This window comes from Narcine bancroftii, chromosome 8 (genome assembly GCF_036971445.1).
Source record: "Narcine bancroftii isolate sNarBan1 chromosome 8, sNarBan1.hap1, whole genome shotgun sequence".
Lineage (NCBI taxonomy): Eukaryota > Metazoa > Chordata > Chondrichthyes > Torpediniformes > Narcinidae > Narcine > Narcine bancroftii.
This window is the reverse complement of record NC_091476.1, coordinates 153998620-154015314: the sequence shown is the minus strand read 5'-3', so window position 1 is coordinate 154015314 and position 16695 is coordinate 153998620. Positions and strand designations below refer to the sequence as shown.

The 16695-nt window shown below is 40.2% G+C and overlaps 1 protein-coding gene across 5 annotated transcripts in view; it reads left to right on the top strand.

The window, feature by feature from the left end:
- LOC138741402 (PR domain zinc finger protein 1-like) overlaps window positions 1-14627 on the top strand; it is a 163707-nt gene extending 149080 nt beyond the window's left edge. For 4 of the 5 annotated variants that reach the window (XM_069895430.1, XM_069895429.1, XM_069895428.1 and 1 more), the window contains 4 exons: window positions 559-811; window positions 9608-10647; window positions 12653-12781; window positions 13570-14627. In XM_069895430.1, the coding sequence (XP_069751531.1) occupies window positions 559-811; window positions 9608-10647; window positions 12653-12781; window positions 13570-14127 (1980 nt within the window). In that variant the 3' untranslated portion in view covers window positions 14128-14627. Of the gene's footprint in view, window positions 1-322; window positions 436-558; window positions 812-9607; window positions 10648-12652; window positions 12782-13569 lie in introns of those variants that run through there. The other variant, XM_069895432.1, reaches the window with a different exon arrangement.
- Window positions 14628-16695: the final 2068 nt, after the last annotated feature.

The following is a 16695-nucleotide window of genomic DNA, read 5'->3' as shown; positions in this document are numbered from 1 at the left end:
CGATTAGTCCTTCCTTCTAGTAGAATAATCTCAAAGGCGAAACGATAGGGTTGGCATCATATTTGCATTTCGATTCTTGCACCTTGTGCAAAATCCCCTGGCTTACAGCCATCTCCTCATTCAGAAAAGAAACAACAAATGACATCAGCTGGTTTAACTTCCTGCTCTGGGAGGCATGATCTGGCGCCCGAGAACGATGGGGTGAGGTCAATAATGGTAAAAATGTAAGGGCGTGAAAGAGACACACGCACAGAAAGATCCAACCCTGAGAAACGGTGCGTCATGTGATGGCTCTTATAAATTGCTCGGTGAGCATGACAGGGTTAGTCTTATTACGTTCTGTAAAGGGGAGGAGTGAGGAGTCGTAGTCTTGTTTTTGCTCCACGCACGGTAACACTGAACAGCGCAGAGTGGTTCCGTGATTACATGGAGAAGGTTGATGACTTGTGTTCTATTGATCCATTTATTGTGGTGTCAGAAACCTATTTTCCATCTTTACATTTAAAAAAAAGCGATGCATCCAGCGCAATGTTTACGTTACTGTAATTTTCACCATAGGTTTATTCCTCCGGGAGGTTGCAACATTTTCTGGACGGCTACAACGAGTGCAAGAGTAACTGGATGCGGTTCGTGAATCCCGCACACTCGGCGGCGGAGCAGAACCTCGTTGCCTGTCAGAAAGGCTCCGATATTTACTTCTACACCGTGAAGCCGATCCCACCCAGCGATGAGCTGTTGGTCTGGTACAGCCGAGAGTTTGCCGAGAGGTTGAATTACCCTCCGACTGGCGACGTGGTAATGTTGAAAATCAGTGAGTCTCCGGTTTTTTTGTTCGGGGGTGGGGGGCTCGGGGAGAATAGAAAGGTGTTTCTGCTCTTTATCTGATTGGAAGTGCCCCCCCCCCCCTCCCTTCCCGCAGTGGTCGCTTAACTTTGTTCATTATAAAAATTATTATTTTTGTCATCATGTTGAATGGATGGTCGTGCAACGACCCTTAGACACTGATTACCAGCGAGCGATGGGGGGGGGGGGTCCATTGTTGTCATGTGAATAGCTAAAGGCATCCCCTTTTAACTGCCCCGTACCCACAGGTGAACGACATCCTCTTTCCCCAAACCAACGGCAAAATGTGCTCTTTGTCTCTCTCTCTCTCTCTGCTCCGGCAGACCCACCAACTGTTGATCTTCGCCCTGCCCACGGCCAGTGTGTCTGAGGCTTTACAGCTGTCGCCCCGCAGCCACAACCTGGCTGCACCAGACCATGGGCTGTTCTCGTCTGTTTAGTATGTTCGTAGCGGCGGCAGCGCAGAGTGGCCAGTTGCACCTTTAGTAACTCCGGCGGCTGTGCATGTCCCAACCAACTCGGGCACATTGACCCATTGTTGGGGTATTGAGGTATTTGGATTGGGGACCAGTGCGGGCAGTGCCAAGAGTTACATTAACTCAACGAAAAATTAATATGGGACATTGTACCTCCTATTAATTCTCCTGCTCCATTCATTGATCCAAACCCATAGCCCAAGAGAGGCTAGCAGTTGGGATGGGGCGATATCCGCAAGCAATACCCTCTTTGATCCAGAACTTTTCACTGAACTCTGTATGAGCTCAGTATAAAGAAAAGACCGACTCCATTTAAAGTCCAGCAGTTAAAGGTTTAATCACTCTCACATCTTCTGTTTGTTCCCTAGCAAGAGGGAAAAAATGTTGGACCTAAAATCTGAAAGGTAGATGTCACAGGGAGATTCCCAAAAGTTTCAAATTTCCTCTGTTTCAAAGCTGGTATTCAGTGAAATCCTGATACAAAACAGAGACCTGGCTGTCTGGTAATTCCTTTTATTTTAACTTGAGATGTGGTTAGTGAGATAATGCTTCTTTTAAGAGAAATAATTTACATTTTCAAACAGTTCTCCTTTGTATTTTATTCTGCAGCTGTAGACTGAGTTATACCTTTTAAACACTTCAAAGACTTGTGGGGTGAGAATTGATTGTTTTTAAGAGGCGAGATTAGCAGTTGAGGCAAAGGTTTAGGAAAATTATAATGCTTTAGTTTTCCATGACTTTTTTATTTTTCACTTGCTATACTTTTTGAAATATATCCTGAATTTTTTTTGTGTGTTCTGTTGATGGGTCTGTAGTATGTTTGAATAGGATTCATGTTTGCAGTTGTGATATCTTGGTGTGTTGAAGTGAAGGCATCATGTAGAAATGATCCAAGAATACTCTGGAACCTTAAAACAGAACCTACCTGGTGTGCCTTGCGCTGTCCAGTATCTCTCAAAGGATTTGAGCATTTATTTGTAAAAACAAATCAAAACATGGGTAGATTTTTACACTGAATATACAAACGCAGAGAGACAGGGAGCAGGTGAGAAAGTGAGCACATGTGATGAGGGTAAGGATTTGGTGGTTCACAAGTGAGTGTGGGTGTTTAAAATAAGATCAAGGGTAAAGATGAACAACTGTGATTCAAACGAAGGTTGAAGAAACATGAGTCTGGTGCCTTTGTGTCTTTCCAGGTGAATGTGCTTGTGTACATGAATGCATTGATAGGTGCTTTAGTATGTATATTTGCATATCCATATTTGTGCATGAGGGTACATGGATGTATGCAGGCATATTCATTTGTCTATTGGCCTGGTTTACCCATAGTATGCAGGAGAATTTCCCTCTATTACAGGCTGTTAGATTTATTTTGTAAAAGTTAATCAGAAAGCAGTAAATTGATCCTGGCTTGGCATCCTCGTGTATCATATCACTTATGCGGTTGGTGCTTTGTTACTGCAGGTTGATTAATGAGCAGCAATTCTTTGTTGGTCATTGCCGTGGGGTGACAAGTGTTACCCTTGTTGAACAAGTTTTTATTATGTGTAGCAGCCACAAATTGAAAAGCTATTCTTTTCCTGCTGCTTCTCTCCCGATCATGTAAGTCTGTACAGTTCTTGCTCTCTGTCAAGATCATGGTTGGGGTGATATGTAATTACACCACTAGGTCACCAGGGGGCACCCCGGTGACCTTGTCTATAAAGCAGCCCAGAGCTACAGTCTAGCCTTCCAGGTTCGTCTTGCAGAGAGTCAAGACCTCTTAGTGCACATATTAGTTTATTATACTCGCACTGCTGTTGTGGTTACTGTCGGTACAATGGTCTCATCACTGTTGCAGAAAAACACAGGGTTTTTTTTTGGAAAAACTGACTATTTATCTGTGTCACTGCATCTTGTCCAGCATTGGAGAGAAGGGAAAACCAGTCAATCTCGCAGTCATTGGTCATTACTTCTGCTGATCGACATGTTTCCAACAAATTATCTTCAACAGGTTTGCTTCCTGAATAAAAATTGGGGATTATGATAGATAACTTCAAGCTGAACACAAAGATAATTTACTGTATCACCTTGGAAGTCGGGGAATCATTACATTAATTTTTATTGAATTTGGCATGTTTAATCGCATAATGTTGCTGGCACATTGGGTTAGTTCAACTGACCTAAAGATGTTTTTCCGCTGATTTTTTCATTTGTACTCAGAATCTGATGCCTCTTGTGTCAGTGTCCAACAACAGTCGGCCAGCATTGACGGATTCCAGTTGCCCTGAGACCACTTTTCCATGGTCAAAATGTCCTGGTGAAATCTTTCACCATGTTTGTCACTGACTACACCAACATCAGCAGGGAAGAAGTCCAAGTGCAAATGCAGAAAATGAGTTTTCAATTGCATGTTTTAATTTCATGCTTTTGTAAGCTTGAAGTAGACTTAAAATATGACAGGAAATCAAAAAATGGGTTACATCTTAAAAAAATGGTATGTGATAGGAAAATGCTACAGTGATTTTCATGGTCACCAGTCCAAAATCCATAAAATATACATCCAAAACTGTCCAGGAAAGAAGGTTTTTGTGGTCCAGTGCAGTAAGAGGCCCTTTCAATTAACTTTGTTTATTACATACATTTAGACGAAACAGTGTTTCTCTGGACTGTGGTGCACGAACATGCACATATAATACACAGCACATAATAATCACATATACACATAAAAATGTAATAAACTGCTAACTGTTCAAAACTTCCTGATGTTTGGTACTTGTGTCTTTGCCTATCCCCTACTTGCATTGTCCAATTCACCCTTCTTGTTTACTGATAATATTTCCCAGTTCATGAATAAAACAATTAAAATATTCAGTTTTTCAAAGTTGCACATAATGTTTGGCCTCCCTCCTATTTCTGTAACTCTATACAGCCATCCATTAACTCGATTTTATTTCAGATCTGGACTCCTTTGTTGCACTTTTGGAATGTTATCAATTGCTGGTAAACTTTGTTTCTAAACTTCTTTCATTGTGTTTCAGTCTCCATTTAATACATTTTGGCCCCTTAATATTGTCCCCTAAGAGATCTGGTATGTCATTATACTTGAGATTGATATTATTTTGAGATGCCTTAATATATTAAATGTACTGTATGCTATCATCATAAGTGCTGATGGTTGCAATTGCATTCACAAAAAAATTATTTGCAAAGCAAAGAAGAAAAAGGCAATTGAAGAAATATTTTACTAATCTATCCCTCCTCACTCTGATACCTGCATCTAAATGAAATTAATTTCCTTTGGGGTAGGAGTTGGTGGATATGAGTTCTAGAGGAGAGGATGCTCATTTCACAGTTGAAAGTGTTGAATCGCAGAAAACGGTTGACAACCTGCTGCCATTTCACCTCTAAAAATAAGGTATAATATTTGCATTGTTAGTCATTTTCACCTTCTCCCTCCTGCCACTGAGTCCAGTTTCACTATATTCAAAATGAAACAGAAAGTCAAGTTAAATATCATGCAGTCGGATCCACATCGTAACAGAATCCAAAAGCCAGTTGAGGTTTTCGTTGACTCAAATAGTGAACTTTGTTTAATAAACGGGAGCATAATGCTGAGAGGAAAATCAATGCGAAGGTCAACTTGATTAAACTGAAGCTAAGCGCCCTCTGTTCATGTGGGATTTGTTGAGTTGATGACAGTTGATTATAGCTCTACAGATATTAATAGAAGGGTGTAAGGTGAACTGAGTTTTATTCATAAAAACTGATTTTTCATTCTCCTTCCATCTGACCCTACACCACTACCTCATGCCTCAACCCTACTGAGCAATGTTTCTCCTGTTTCCTCTTCCAGTTATCAATATCTTGTCACTTAATAGTTTAAAATGTGTTTTGCATCAAATCTTATTTGGCAATAGCTTCTTCCAAATATCCTCTCTTGTAACCTCCAGTTGATACATGGTTTGCACTGCTAAGGAGTCTTTATATCCTCAGGACATCCCAAAGTACTTCATAGACAATAGAGTGCATTAGGAGTGATGCTCTATGAGAGAAAATATGGGAGTTAATTTGCACGCAGCAAACTTCTAACTAAACCAATGTGATCATCTGATGTTGATTGCGAGATAAATACTGATAAGTGGCAGAGCAAATTCTTCTACGCTTTTAATGCTGTTGAATTTCTTTATTCTGAAGGCAAATAGGCCCTTAGTTTTATAGTTCATCAGAAACAAAACTTATGGGATACTTTCAGTTCGAAGTGTAGTTCATAGTTCATCAGCATGGGACCTGTTCGTGGTGAAGAGCTGGAATTAAAGATAATATCTACCTTGCAACATAATCCAATTTACCTTCACCCTTTTAGTTTTCAAGTGATGGACCTCATTGTGTAACAAAATACAAATTAGCAAACCACCAAAAATTCATAACCAATGGAGTCCAGGAATGAAACATTGTGAAAGAATAGTGACTCACACTCCTAAGTGAACATGACTTGTCAAAATTAGTCCTATGTACGTATGACCACAATATTTGCATTTCTGGAATTGCTTTGTATATCAATTATAAAATTACTACTTTATAGTTTTTAAAAAATAAAATGACTGCATATTTAAAGTCGACACTGATGGACAGGTGACCAAAGGTATATTGAAACAGGCAGGTGTTACGGTCCACTTTCAAGGTGGAAAGAAAGCTGAAGTGGTTTAGGGAGAAAATTCTGGTTTAAGACTTATTCCCTAGAAGTAGAGGCAAGAATGATGAAGTTAAACTAGGATATCCAACAGGAAAAATTGGGAGAAGTCTGGAATCTTGAGGGTTGGAGAGATTTCCAGTCATTGGGAGCAGGAAATAAGTTGAAGGTTGGGATCAGAATGTAATAGATATACTGACGGATTTGGAGTTCTCTGTCGATTGCATGGGTTACCTCCCAGGGCTTCGCTTACCTCCATATCCCAAAGTCCTGCAGGTTGGTAGATTAGTTGACTACCAATTAAACCACGAACCTACACAGATTTTTGGAGAAAATAAAATTATATTTAGTAGGATTAAAGTAAATGGGTGCTTGATTGTCTGAGCGAATTTGGTGGGCTGTATCTTTCTTTGGTTCTCTGACTTGAAGATGGGTGTCTGGGTTAAGGCAACAGCCATATTCCTGACAGATAAATGTTACTCAATACAAATCCATATACGTAGTTAGATTAAGGTGTAGCCTGGTGTAGGCTATGATAAGCATATCACAGAAGGAAATGCCTGGAACTGCAGTAGTTGCCCTGTGGCATTCCGATCTTGAAACTATTCGTCTTTACCTGGGTATTGTTTGACTTGCAATGAGCAATTTGCTCACATCAATTGCAGCCTGACAAACTTTGAAAGAAATGAATCTTGTGATGGGGCAATGAGTGGCTAGCTCATGGATAAAATATAAATGTTAATTTTAGATGTACAGCAAGGTCACAGACTATTTTGGCCCACGAGCCCCTAGTGCCCAATTGCACTCAAATGAGCTACAAATGCCAGTACATTTTGAACAATGAGAGGAAACCAAAGCATGCGGTGGAAACCCACGCAGACACGGGGAGAATATACAAAGATTATGAACCCCAGTCCTGATTGCCGGTGCTGTAATACTGTTGCACTAACCACTACAATAACTATACTGTCCTAGATGGAGTTGATGTCACCGCCATCTGTTGTAAAGCTGTTTAGGGTGTTGTTAGATTGGCATGATAGTTGGAGGGTGTAGAGCTCGTCGAAAGAATCAAAGACTTGTTGATCCAAACCAAGGCTTTTATTAGCAAAAGACAGGAGCTCTTCACAGGTGGCCGACCAGTCCGGAATGATCCGACCTGGCTAGGGACACAACCCTTTAAGGCCCAAACAGTAGGCATGGCTTAGCTCTCAGCCAATCGCTGTAAGCGCAGTCTAGATACTGTAACTATATACACTATATACATTGGTGATAGATCTGTACTATCACAGAGGGTGTAATATGGGATTGCAATTTTAACCAGGTAAAAGTACTGGTTTTTTTATAGAGAAAAAGTGAAACAGTTTTGAGTGGTGTGAAAAATAGTAACCAGACATTAAAAAAGATTTAAAAGTAAATGGCAAAAAATGAGAGGCACCATTCTTGTGATTGGGAATGCAGTGCCTAACCCTAACCGTTACCCTACTGCATGGTGGATGTTACACTGCTGAGGAATCATTGCCTTCAGAATGTGCTATAAAACTGGACCAATATCATTTGAGAGACAGAATTTTGCAATATTGGATGCATTCTGTTGCTATCAGGAAGGGAGCTATGTGCTGAGACCATGTTTGCAATGAACCCTACACAATACTGACATCTGTACAAAGTGAAGTGAGGAAAGTTTATGAAAGATATCAGATGTAAATTTGTTTTACAAAGAGAGTGGTGAGCACCTGGAATGCCTTGCTTGGGGTGGTGATGGAGGCTGAAACATTAGGGACGTTTAAAAGACTCTTAGACAGGCTCATGCATGAATGAAAAATAGAGGGTTGCAAGCTAAGAAGGATTTTGTTTCTTTTTCAGGTAGTAATATATAGGGCGGCACAATGTCAAGGGCTGAAGGGTCCGTAGTATTCTCTATTCAAGTGGTAGTGCGATGTTATCTGGTGGATCAATTACTGCCTACTTTCTATGGAAGAAGCCTATAGTTTGCTGGTTGGAGAAAAGCAGCAAAGTCCTTAACCATAATGTTCAATGATGGTGCAGGAGAGAGCAATGAGAGAGGCCAAGTTAAAACATTTTAGTTTAAAGACAGACGCTAGATGTGAAGGCCAGCCACAGTCTGCAAATAACTTTCCTCCAATCGCCATGGTGGTAAGCAGGATGGTACGCTGTACTTGTTAAAGTAGCAAACAGGGAAAAAGACTTTTATCTAAAGACTGTGAAATGTGCTCTGGAAATGCACCACAGTATTATACAGCTAATCAAGAGCTGTTTGAACTGAAACAGCTGTTGTAAGGATGCCACTTTACTAAAGTCATGTCTCTGAACCAATTTATGCAAAATATATAAAATAAAAATTGCATCCATTGTCAGTGGAGAGGAGGGGAAATAAAGGCCAATAACTCCGTTTTTTTTGATGCTTTCTGTACCACTAGATTTGCTGACTTCAGACACCAATTCCACAGTATCATTATATGATTCAGCAAAATTCAGAATGACTGTGATCTCCCCAGTTAGTGAGCCTCTTGCACTAAGAATCTGCCCACCTAAGTTTCTTCAGAAATGATTTGGCCAGTGAAAAAAGAACTTCAGGAGGCTCATGTTTGGTTAATATTTTAGCACATGCACTTTTACTCCAGCAGTTCTGCTAAACATTGGGTTAATATAACCCTTTGTGTGCCTAAACCCACCAACTATCCATCCCAACCTGTCTCAAAAAGCTGGGCACTGTTCCAGTCTTCCTATCATGTCTCCCAGTCATCTCTGAAGCTGGACTCAATAGTCCAGTCTCATCTAAGTGGCTTTTAAACATTCTAAGCTAACCAGAACGAGAACATGTACTAAATGCAATAGAAATATCCATCATAAGTGGGGAAATGGTTTAATGATTCACTCTGCATGATTTTTATTTACTTTCCATTTTCTTTCTCAGCATTGTGTCAATTCCCTAGTCACTGAGAAACACAAATAAAACTTGTCCAACAGTTCAAGAAGCCAGAAAGATTTAAAAACCACTTTCAATTCTTCATATTTGCATTACCTAACAATCCATGAACATAAAGTTCTTATTTTTCCCCCCCTTTCCTCATCTATCCCTACTGTGGCAACACTTTTTATGGTTTCTTATCCCTTTTTCAAGTCGAGACACTGTTTTTTTTGTCAGAAACATGGCAGACATGTTTTTGTGCACAGTAGGACTTCACAATAGCAATGAGTTAACCTAAATCTGATCAGTGTTTTCTGGACATGGGTGGAGGGTGAAGTCTTGGCATTTTTTTTCTCAATGATGATCACAAAACTTATTAGATCTACTTGAGTTGAAGTATGATGGCTCAATTTGTACACAGTGGTGAAACATTGGCCTAGATCGGAGGGTAAGGTTCAGAAAGCCATGATTTTTTTGTTAGCCATTAGTCCAGAGTAACTTGGAATTAGACCACAATTTCTGTAAATGATTCGATCTCTGATGCCTCCTCTCCTTGACTCACTGTTTCAGTCTTGCTTGTTTATGTTGCACTGAGTATTGTGACTCATCATTCCACCACCCTTCTTTCATTAGTCTGATGTTTCTGTTCATCATTCCCCCGATTAACTATCCAATTTGTCTTTCCAGGACAAAATCTCAAGAGATACAATGATCTGGTGCCTGAATACACTGGCCAGCTACCTCAGAGCCAAGATTATATTCACGAAAGCCAAAAACCCAATGCTAACAACACAAAGAATGAGGAAGAAAAGGTGGATGTAGAATATATTGAAAGAGATACCCCACCCATCACTCCAGATAACCAAATAATGGACTTCAGTAAAAAACTTCACCCAGATGTAATGAGTAAATCTGTGCCAGATGGAAACTGTTCAAGGATCAATGACGATAAGGATGTTGAAAGACCACTGGACAGAAACAGTTCACACCAAAGATCCAAAAGTTCTGTTATTCAACAAACCCCTCGGATTCTGTCTCCCAACTTGACTACCTCACCTCCCAATAAATTCCCCCTACCCTTGAATGGATATCATAGCCATGCTGAGGGCTTGGTTTCCTACCCCATGTACTCACCCCCAGGCCACCTCCAGCATCAGTACATGTATCCATACAGTGCTCTGCCTTCTCACTATGCAAGATTTATACTCCCCAACTCTTCACCTGGATTCAGCGGCCTTCACCCAATGAACAGCCCAGCCACTTTGAACAACCTCAACCTATTTGGCAGGATGCCCCCAGTTTGTGGCGGTTTTGCTGCCAAGGACTGCCTCTCCTATCCCATGATGAGTCCGAATATGTGGCCTGTAGTGCTTCCTGCAGAAGAGGGCCAAAACTGTCATGTTCCTGTGCAGCCACGGGGGGTTCTTATCCCTGCTCCCACCAGCGCCTTCTCACCCATGGCTCCAGGGGTTGGCCTGAAGGAAACATCTCTCACCCAGCCACCTAATTCAGGCACCTTAATAAAATCCAAACTGCCAATGCAGCTGAAAGCTACCTCAAGGGTTCCGGGGAATGAAGAGGCAATGAATTTGAGCAAACCAAAGACTTCTCCTGCAGATTTCCTTGGTTTTAAATCACTCCCCTATCCACTAAAGAAGCAGAATGGGAAGATCAAGTACGACTGCAATGTGTGTTCCAAGACTTTCGGTCAACTGTCTAACCTAAAAGTAAGCATTGTTTACAGTATTTCTGCAAGCAAGGCTTGCATTAACTTGCTCAGACTTGCACTCAAGCTAGGACAACATTGAGTTCGATTGTGTTTCCTCACTGTTAATATCAGTAGAATATGCAAAAGCCCATATCTCCTTCTGTGAGTGGTATTGTTTCCTCCTTCCCTCTTCCAAGAAAGGAATTATTAGGAAAAAGTACTGAAATGCCCACAAAAACTTTGGCAATTTCTTAATGGTAATTTGGAAGGATCGGCTGCTTCCTCATTGAAACGTACAAAGATCTGGTGAGGTTTGACAGGGTAAATGGGGAAGTGATGATTCTCCTGGTTCAGGGTCTAAAACCAGGAGTCACTTTCAAATTAAGGAGTCATTCATTCAGGTGGAAATGAGAAATTTCTTCATTGAGAATACCAAATTTTTGGAATTCTCTCCTCAAGAAGGTGTTGGTATCTCAATCACTGAGTATATTTAAGAAAGCAATTTATTGATTGGCTTTTAGGTATTAAAGAATCAATGGAAATGGGTTTAGTGCAGAAAGTGGCCCTGTGATGAACGATTAGTAATGCATGTATTGAATATGGTAGCAGACACAAGGGGCTGAATGGCCCACTCAAATATTTTGTGCTTCTGTAACATTATGATGAAGCTAATCTAAAATCAACCCAGTGTGGTCCTTTCAACAAAATTAAAGACATCATTGTTATCTGGCAGAATTTGGTGTTTTTAGGTTTGTTCTTCCTGCTGTTTTGAATCCAAAGTTCCCAAATAAGAATACGCCAGTGGTGTCAAATCTCGCTGCGGTTACTTTTGAATTTAAAGTTAGTTTTTCAAAAATCTGTTATCAGTAAAAGTAGTCTTGAAACTGTTTTAGGTTAAAAAAAATACCTGTATAATTGAGGAAGGAATTACCGTATATTTGCATTGACTTGCTCAAACTTGCACTCAAGCCCAGACTTCTTGTTGTACCAAGCTCCCTTCCTCAATATGATCTTAAATCTCATTCCACTGCCACACAATTGAGGTTCATTCTCAATTATCCACTGGATTAGTCAAACAGTCACCAAACCATACCTCATCAGTACATTATAATGAGAAGATGGGCATTAATTACTGCCAATGGTATTCACCCTACAGAGAAAGATTTTTTAAAAAGATGCTGCATTTGTATCTTATGATAGTGGGTGAAAAAAATTCAGCAGATTTTTGTGTGCCTGGTGCAGTCAGGACTGGAAGAAAATTCAAACAGATTTGCACCTGAAAAAATGATAAATTGTTTCACTATTGAGCAAGATAAGTAGCAGGAACTGGGAACAACATGACTGCTGGAGCATTCTTTGTGACTATAATTACATCTCTGAGGTGGAGGATGTGCCTTCACCCTTCCACTGCTTCATTTCGGTGGCACTTTTTATCTCAGTACCCGAAAGTTCAAGTTCCACTGCAAACAACTCGTCACGCCTGCCAGCCTGACACACCAGTGGATCAGAGAGGGAGTGTCGCATTGCTTGAAACACCTTTCAAATGAAACTCTTAACTGAAACCCCATCTGCCAGCTTTGGTGGATATGAAAGATCTCACAAAGAGCAAGGTGTTGTCCTTTGTGTCTTCACTGATGTTTCTTAGTGGAAATATGAAATGAAGATGAGCGGGTTATTATCATGGTTGATTTTGCAAATATGCTGTCCATAAATTAGCTGCTGCATTTCTGTCTTTGCAACAGAGACTAAACCTCAAAAGTAATTCATTGGCACTGGGACATCCTGAAAAGTGCTGTTATGAATTTTTTTTCTTTCCTTTATGTGGTATGTGCCACGTATCCTTTTGGTAATGAGCTGTCAGTTTACAGGCCTTGGCCTATGACGTATGGGAAATCTTCAAGGAATGAGTCACCCTCCTATAAAGAAAGTTAATAATTGGTGCAATTACTACTAATGCCATTATGATGAAGCATGAGATCCTGCTGCCAACAATCTGTGATGTAGCTCTGTTTATTTCCTTGCAGGTGCATTTAAGGGTCCACAGTGGAGAGAGACCTTTTTCCTGCCACACTTGCAGTAAAACATTCACACAGTTGGCCCATCTCCAGAAGCATTACCTTGTACATACTGGAGAAAAGCCTCACCAGTGTCAGGTAAGAGAACTCATGCAAGGCAAATTTGGAAAGGGTCTGTGGTAATTAAAAACAAAATTGCAACGACGGTCCCTGGTCTTAATTGCAAAAACCATCATGTACAGTTGTGATGCACACCATGGTTATACACCATCACTGGTAATTCATTCGTCTATTTAAGTGGTGTGCCTTAAAGTCATGGAAATGATCCTGGCAAAATTAGTAACAGCTGAAATGATCACACTTGTTGGGCTCATGTTAGCCCCACTGCTGACGGTAACTGGGAACTTTTCCAATGAGCCCATCCTGAGATTTTCCTGGTGCCAGGTTGAACTGGCCAAGGCTGATGCCATCAGTTCACTATCAATTGGAGCCTAAGGGAGAGGGCTCAGCAGACCAGACTTTGACCAGGCTTCACACTGATGTCCTCAGAGTCCCAGAAATTTCTGAATGACTGACAATGTTGCATCAAGCCTCAGGAGTTTCCCTCGTGTGCTTCTACATTTTTAACATTGCACTCTGTTTGTGTGCAAATCTCTGTTTGTTGCTATCTCTTACAGAGAGCCACAAAGGCTGGTTTGCTTGAATAAGGGTTCAGCTTTTGACTAATGTCTTCAGCAGGGAAATGAGATGGGGATGGGTTGAGGTGGCTACGAGGAAGGAAAAGAAAATCATGATGAAATGCAGGCCAAACAGAAAGCAGAATAATAAGTGCCAACAATAGCCTGTGGGTCATGAATGAAACTAATTTTAGCTGAGTTTTCCTCCTTGTTGGTTCTTGACTCATTTTCGCATCTTTCCTCTGGCAGGTGTGTCACAAACGGTTCAGTAGTACCAGTAATCTAAAAACCCATCTTCGCCTGCACTCTGGAGAGAGGCCATATCACTGCAAGCAATGCTCGGCTAAATTTACCCAGTTTGTTCATCTCAAGCTCCACAGACGCTTGCACAGCAAGGAGCACCAATACAAGTGCCACCACTGCTCCCAAAGCTACATCCACCAATGCAGCCTGAAAATCCACCTGAATGGCAACTGTGACATGGCGTCAGAGACCAACTGGTCTAAGGAGGAACTCTTCAAGATTGATGATGAAATCAATAGATTTGACATGAGTGAGAATGCAGAAAGATTGGACAGTGATGCCACAGCATCAGAGATTGAGCTGGTAACCAAGCAGCTTGTAATCCATTGCCTGGACAATGAACACAAAGAGGACCAATTCAAAGCATCATGTCACAAGAACAGTGGAGACAATCATCCATTCTCTGACCACCATGAAAGGACCAAGACTTCTAATCTAATACAATTTCATCATGGACCAGCAACTCTGCATCCCATCAGGGTCAAACAAGAAACCTGTCTATAATTGTGTAATAATCATGATTCCATGAACTCATCATTAAAAGCGAGACCTCATAAAAGGAAGATGCTGGACAATCTAGAAGAAAAATTCATAATATTAAGCAAATTAGACCCAGAAATGAAATGGGGACGTAGTATTTCCAAACTTTCTCGTGTGTGCTTCTTTTTCACCCTGGGGGAGTAAGTCTCTGTTGCGTGATCAGACAAATTGTTAATTGATTCCAACATTTCTTATGAGTTCTTATCCATTCAGTCAGAAGTTCCCCCACACATGGCCATTCCTGAGTATGGGTGATGTTCAGATTCATCCTTTGGTGTGATAACCACTTGTGCTTTCAGTGCTTTCTCAGGGTGTATTAGATATATTTATGCAACAGAAATGCTATATATTTTTTATGGTTAATAGACATTCAGATACGTTTATTCTTCTAAGTCTTATATCTTATTTATTAAGGATCAGAACATTCTCTTTATTAAAAAAAATAAAGTTCACAATGACAAAAATATGGGGATTGACTGATATCTATGGTGTATTCTATATGAACATAATTATGTGAGAAATCTTCTTGCAAATAGACATAGCAATGAAAAGTTGTTCTTAATCCTGGAATCCACATCTGTGACCTTGAATTTCTCAGATTCTGCTTGTTGTTCACTCAAGATTATATGGAGGTAATCTGGTGTGAGTTGTGCCTGCAGGAGCTGGGACGATCAAATCTTGTAGAAAAGCAGGTAATTGAATCCATTCAACAAATTCCACTCGTCCAATCCCAGTAGTTGAACCCCTCGAGTTTGGCTGGGCAGGTGATCTTTGTAGTATTTTAGGCATTAAGGACGTGGAGGATAACAACTCAAAGGAGACTCTGGGACAAGGGAACTCATGTTTAATAAATATATGTGATGGGATGAAATTGAAAGGAATTTTTATGTGGGAGATGAGACAGTACCCCCCTTTACCCTAGAGTCCTTGTGAAGTGATTAATTTCTCTTTGCATTTTCCTTAAATAACTCTGATCAACCTTGTTCACTATTCCAACTGGATATACCTCATGGTTCGAGGAAATAAACACAAGCTTACCTCACTTTAAAGCTTTATTTCCCACGTGAGCTCACTACGTTGCCCCTTCCTCATATTTATACCTACACTCTTTCAATTGGTTGGTACTGAACTAAAATTTCTTCTTGCCATGTGTCTACATCTTCCATTCATAGCAAATCAATAAATTAGGTGTTAAAATTGGTTAGCGCAGGCCCAAACTGCATAGTAATGGAGGGTGTCTGGATAGTCATAAACCTAACTAAAGGAGGTTTCTATCTGACTGGGAACAGGACAGAGGAGGTTTCCTGTGTCCAATGGCAACAAACTGTTGCCACCTAATAATGCTCAGCATAAATCTGAAGTATTTTATCACTCTCTGAATGGCATTGAAGTTAATTTGAAAGTAAAAAAGGAACAAATCGGGCATACCTCCTTGCTTTGCAAGATTGGGAAAGAAGTGGGTGGATGTATGTTTGCATCATTCAGGCAAGTTATAGAAATACCAAACAAAACCCTTGAGGTTTAGATTTGGCAAAGTTAATAGAATGTTAATAGGAATTAGATATTTGAGTTCATTAACTAGCAAAAAGCTGCTCAGGACAATATTTTTTCTTGAAAATAAAAACAAAATAAAAAGATTGTTATAGTAAAAGAAAAAAATAGAAACTTCTAACAATATGAAAATGTCATGCATGTGGGTAGGAAAGCTGGAGAGAAGCCATTTCTCATTTCAAGCTGTTGCTATGTGTGCATGCTTTATTTTTTGTCATTTACACTGGATTTGTATTTGAATATCTTTTGAGTGGTGTAGTTTAAAAAGCCCAGTTAATTGTGGGAGTGGAAACCACCAGCGTTATCAAACTGCATGACTCCAGTTACATTGGATAGTCATTTGTGTCTGAATTTGCTTGTTAGTTTCTAAAGGCAAAGCAAAACATGCACACTGGCTTTTCTTGTGTTACATTCTAAGATGTCCACTGCTTCCATTGTTACCAAGACTCTGTGGCTATTAAAATATTATCTCTGATTTGAGTACTGACCAAAGCTGCACTAAACTCATTGGTTTTAATTAAAGACCCATGATTTCATTGTTTTTACGCTGAAATGAGGACCCTGCCTCAATGAAATACCAAAAGCTGATAGTTTCTTTTAATTGGACTCTCTTAAATAACTTTTTTGCCTTGTTTCTTCATTAGAGGTGCAGTGATTACATTTAAATATTTCCTGTTCCTCAACTTTTGGCCACCATTCCAATTGATCATTGAATATGTTCCCACATTAGTTTTAGCTAAGCAGAATATATAGGCACTTCGATTTATTGGACCCATTATCAGTGTTCCACATCAAGTTCAAGGTCAAATCTCAAATTATCTCAATCCAGGAAATTGTGCCTATTCTCAGGATGGAATCATTTGTACAAGAGGGGAGAGAAGCCGATAAATGCTTATATGTGAAGTTCATTTGATTTGAACCTTGACCCACCCAACACATGTGCACAGATGGTTTTGCCCTTGCACTCACGTTCTCATTGAC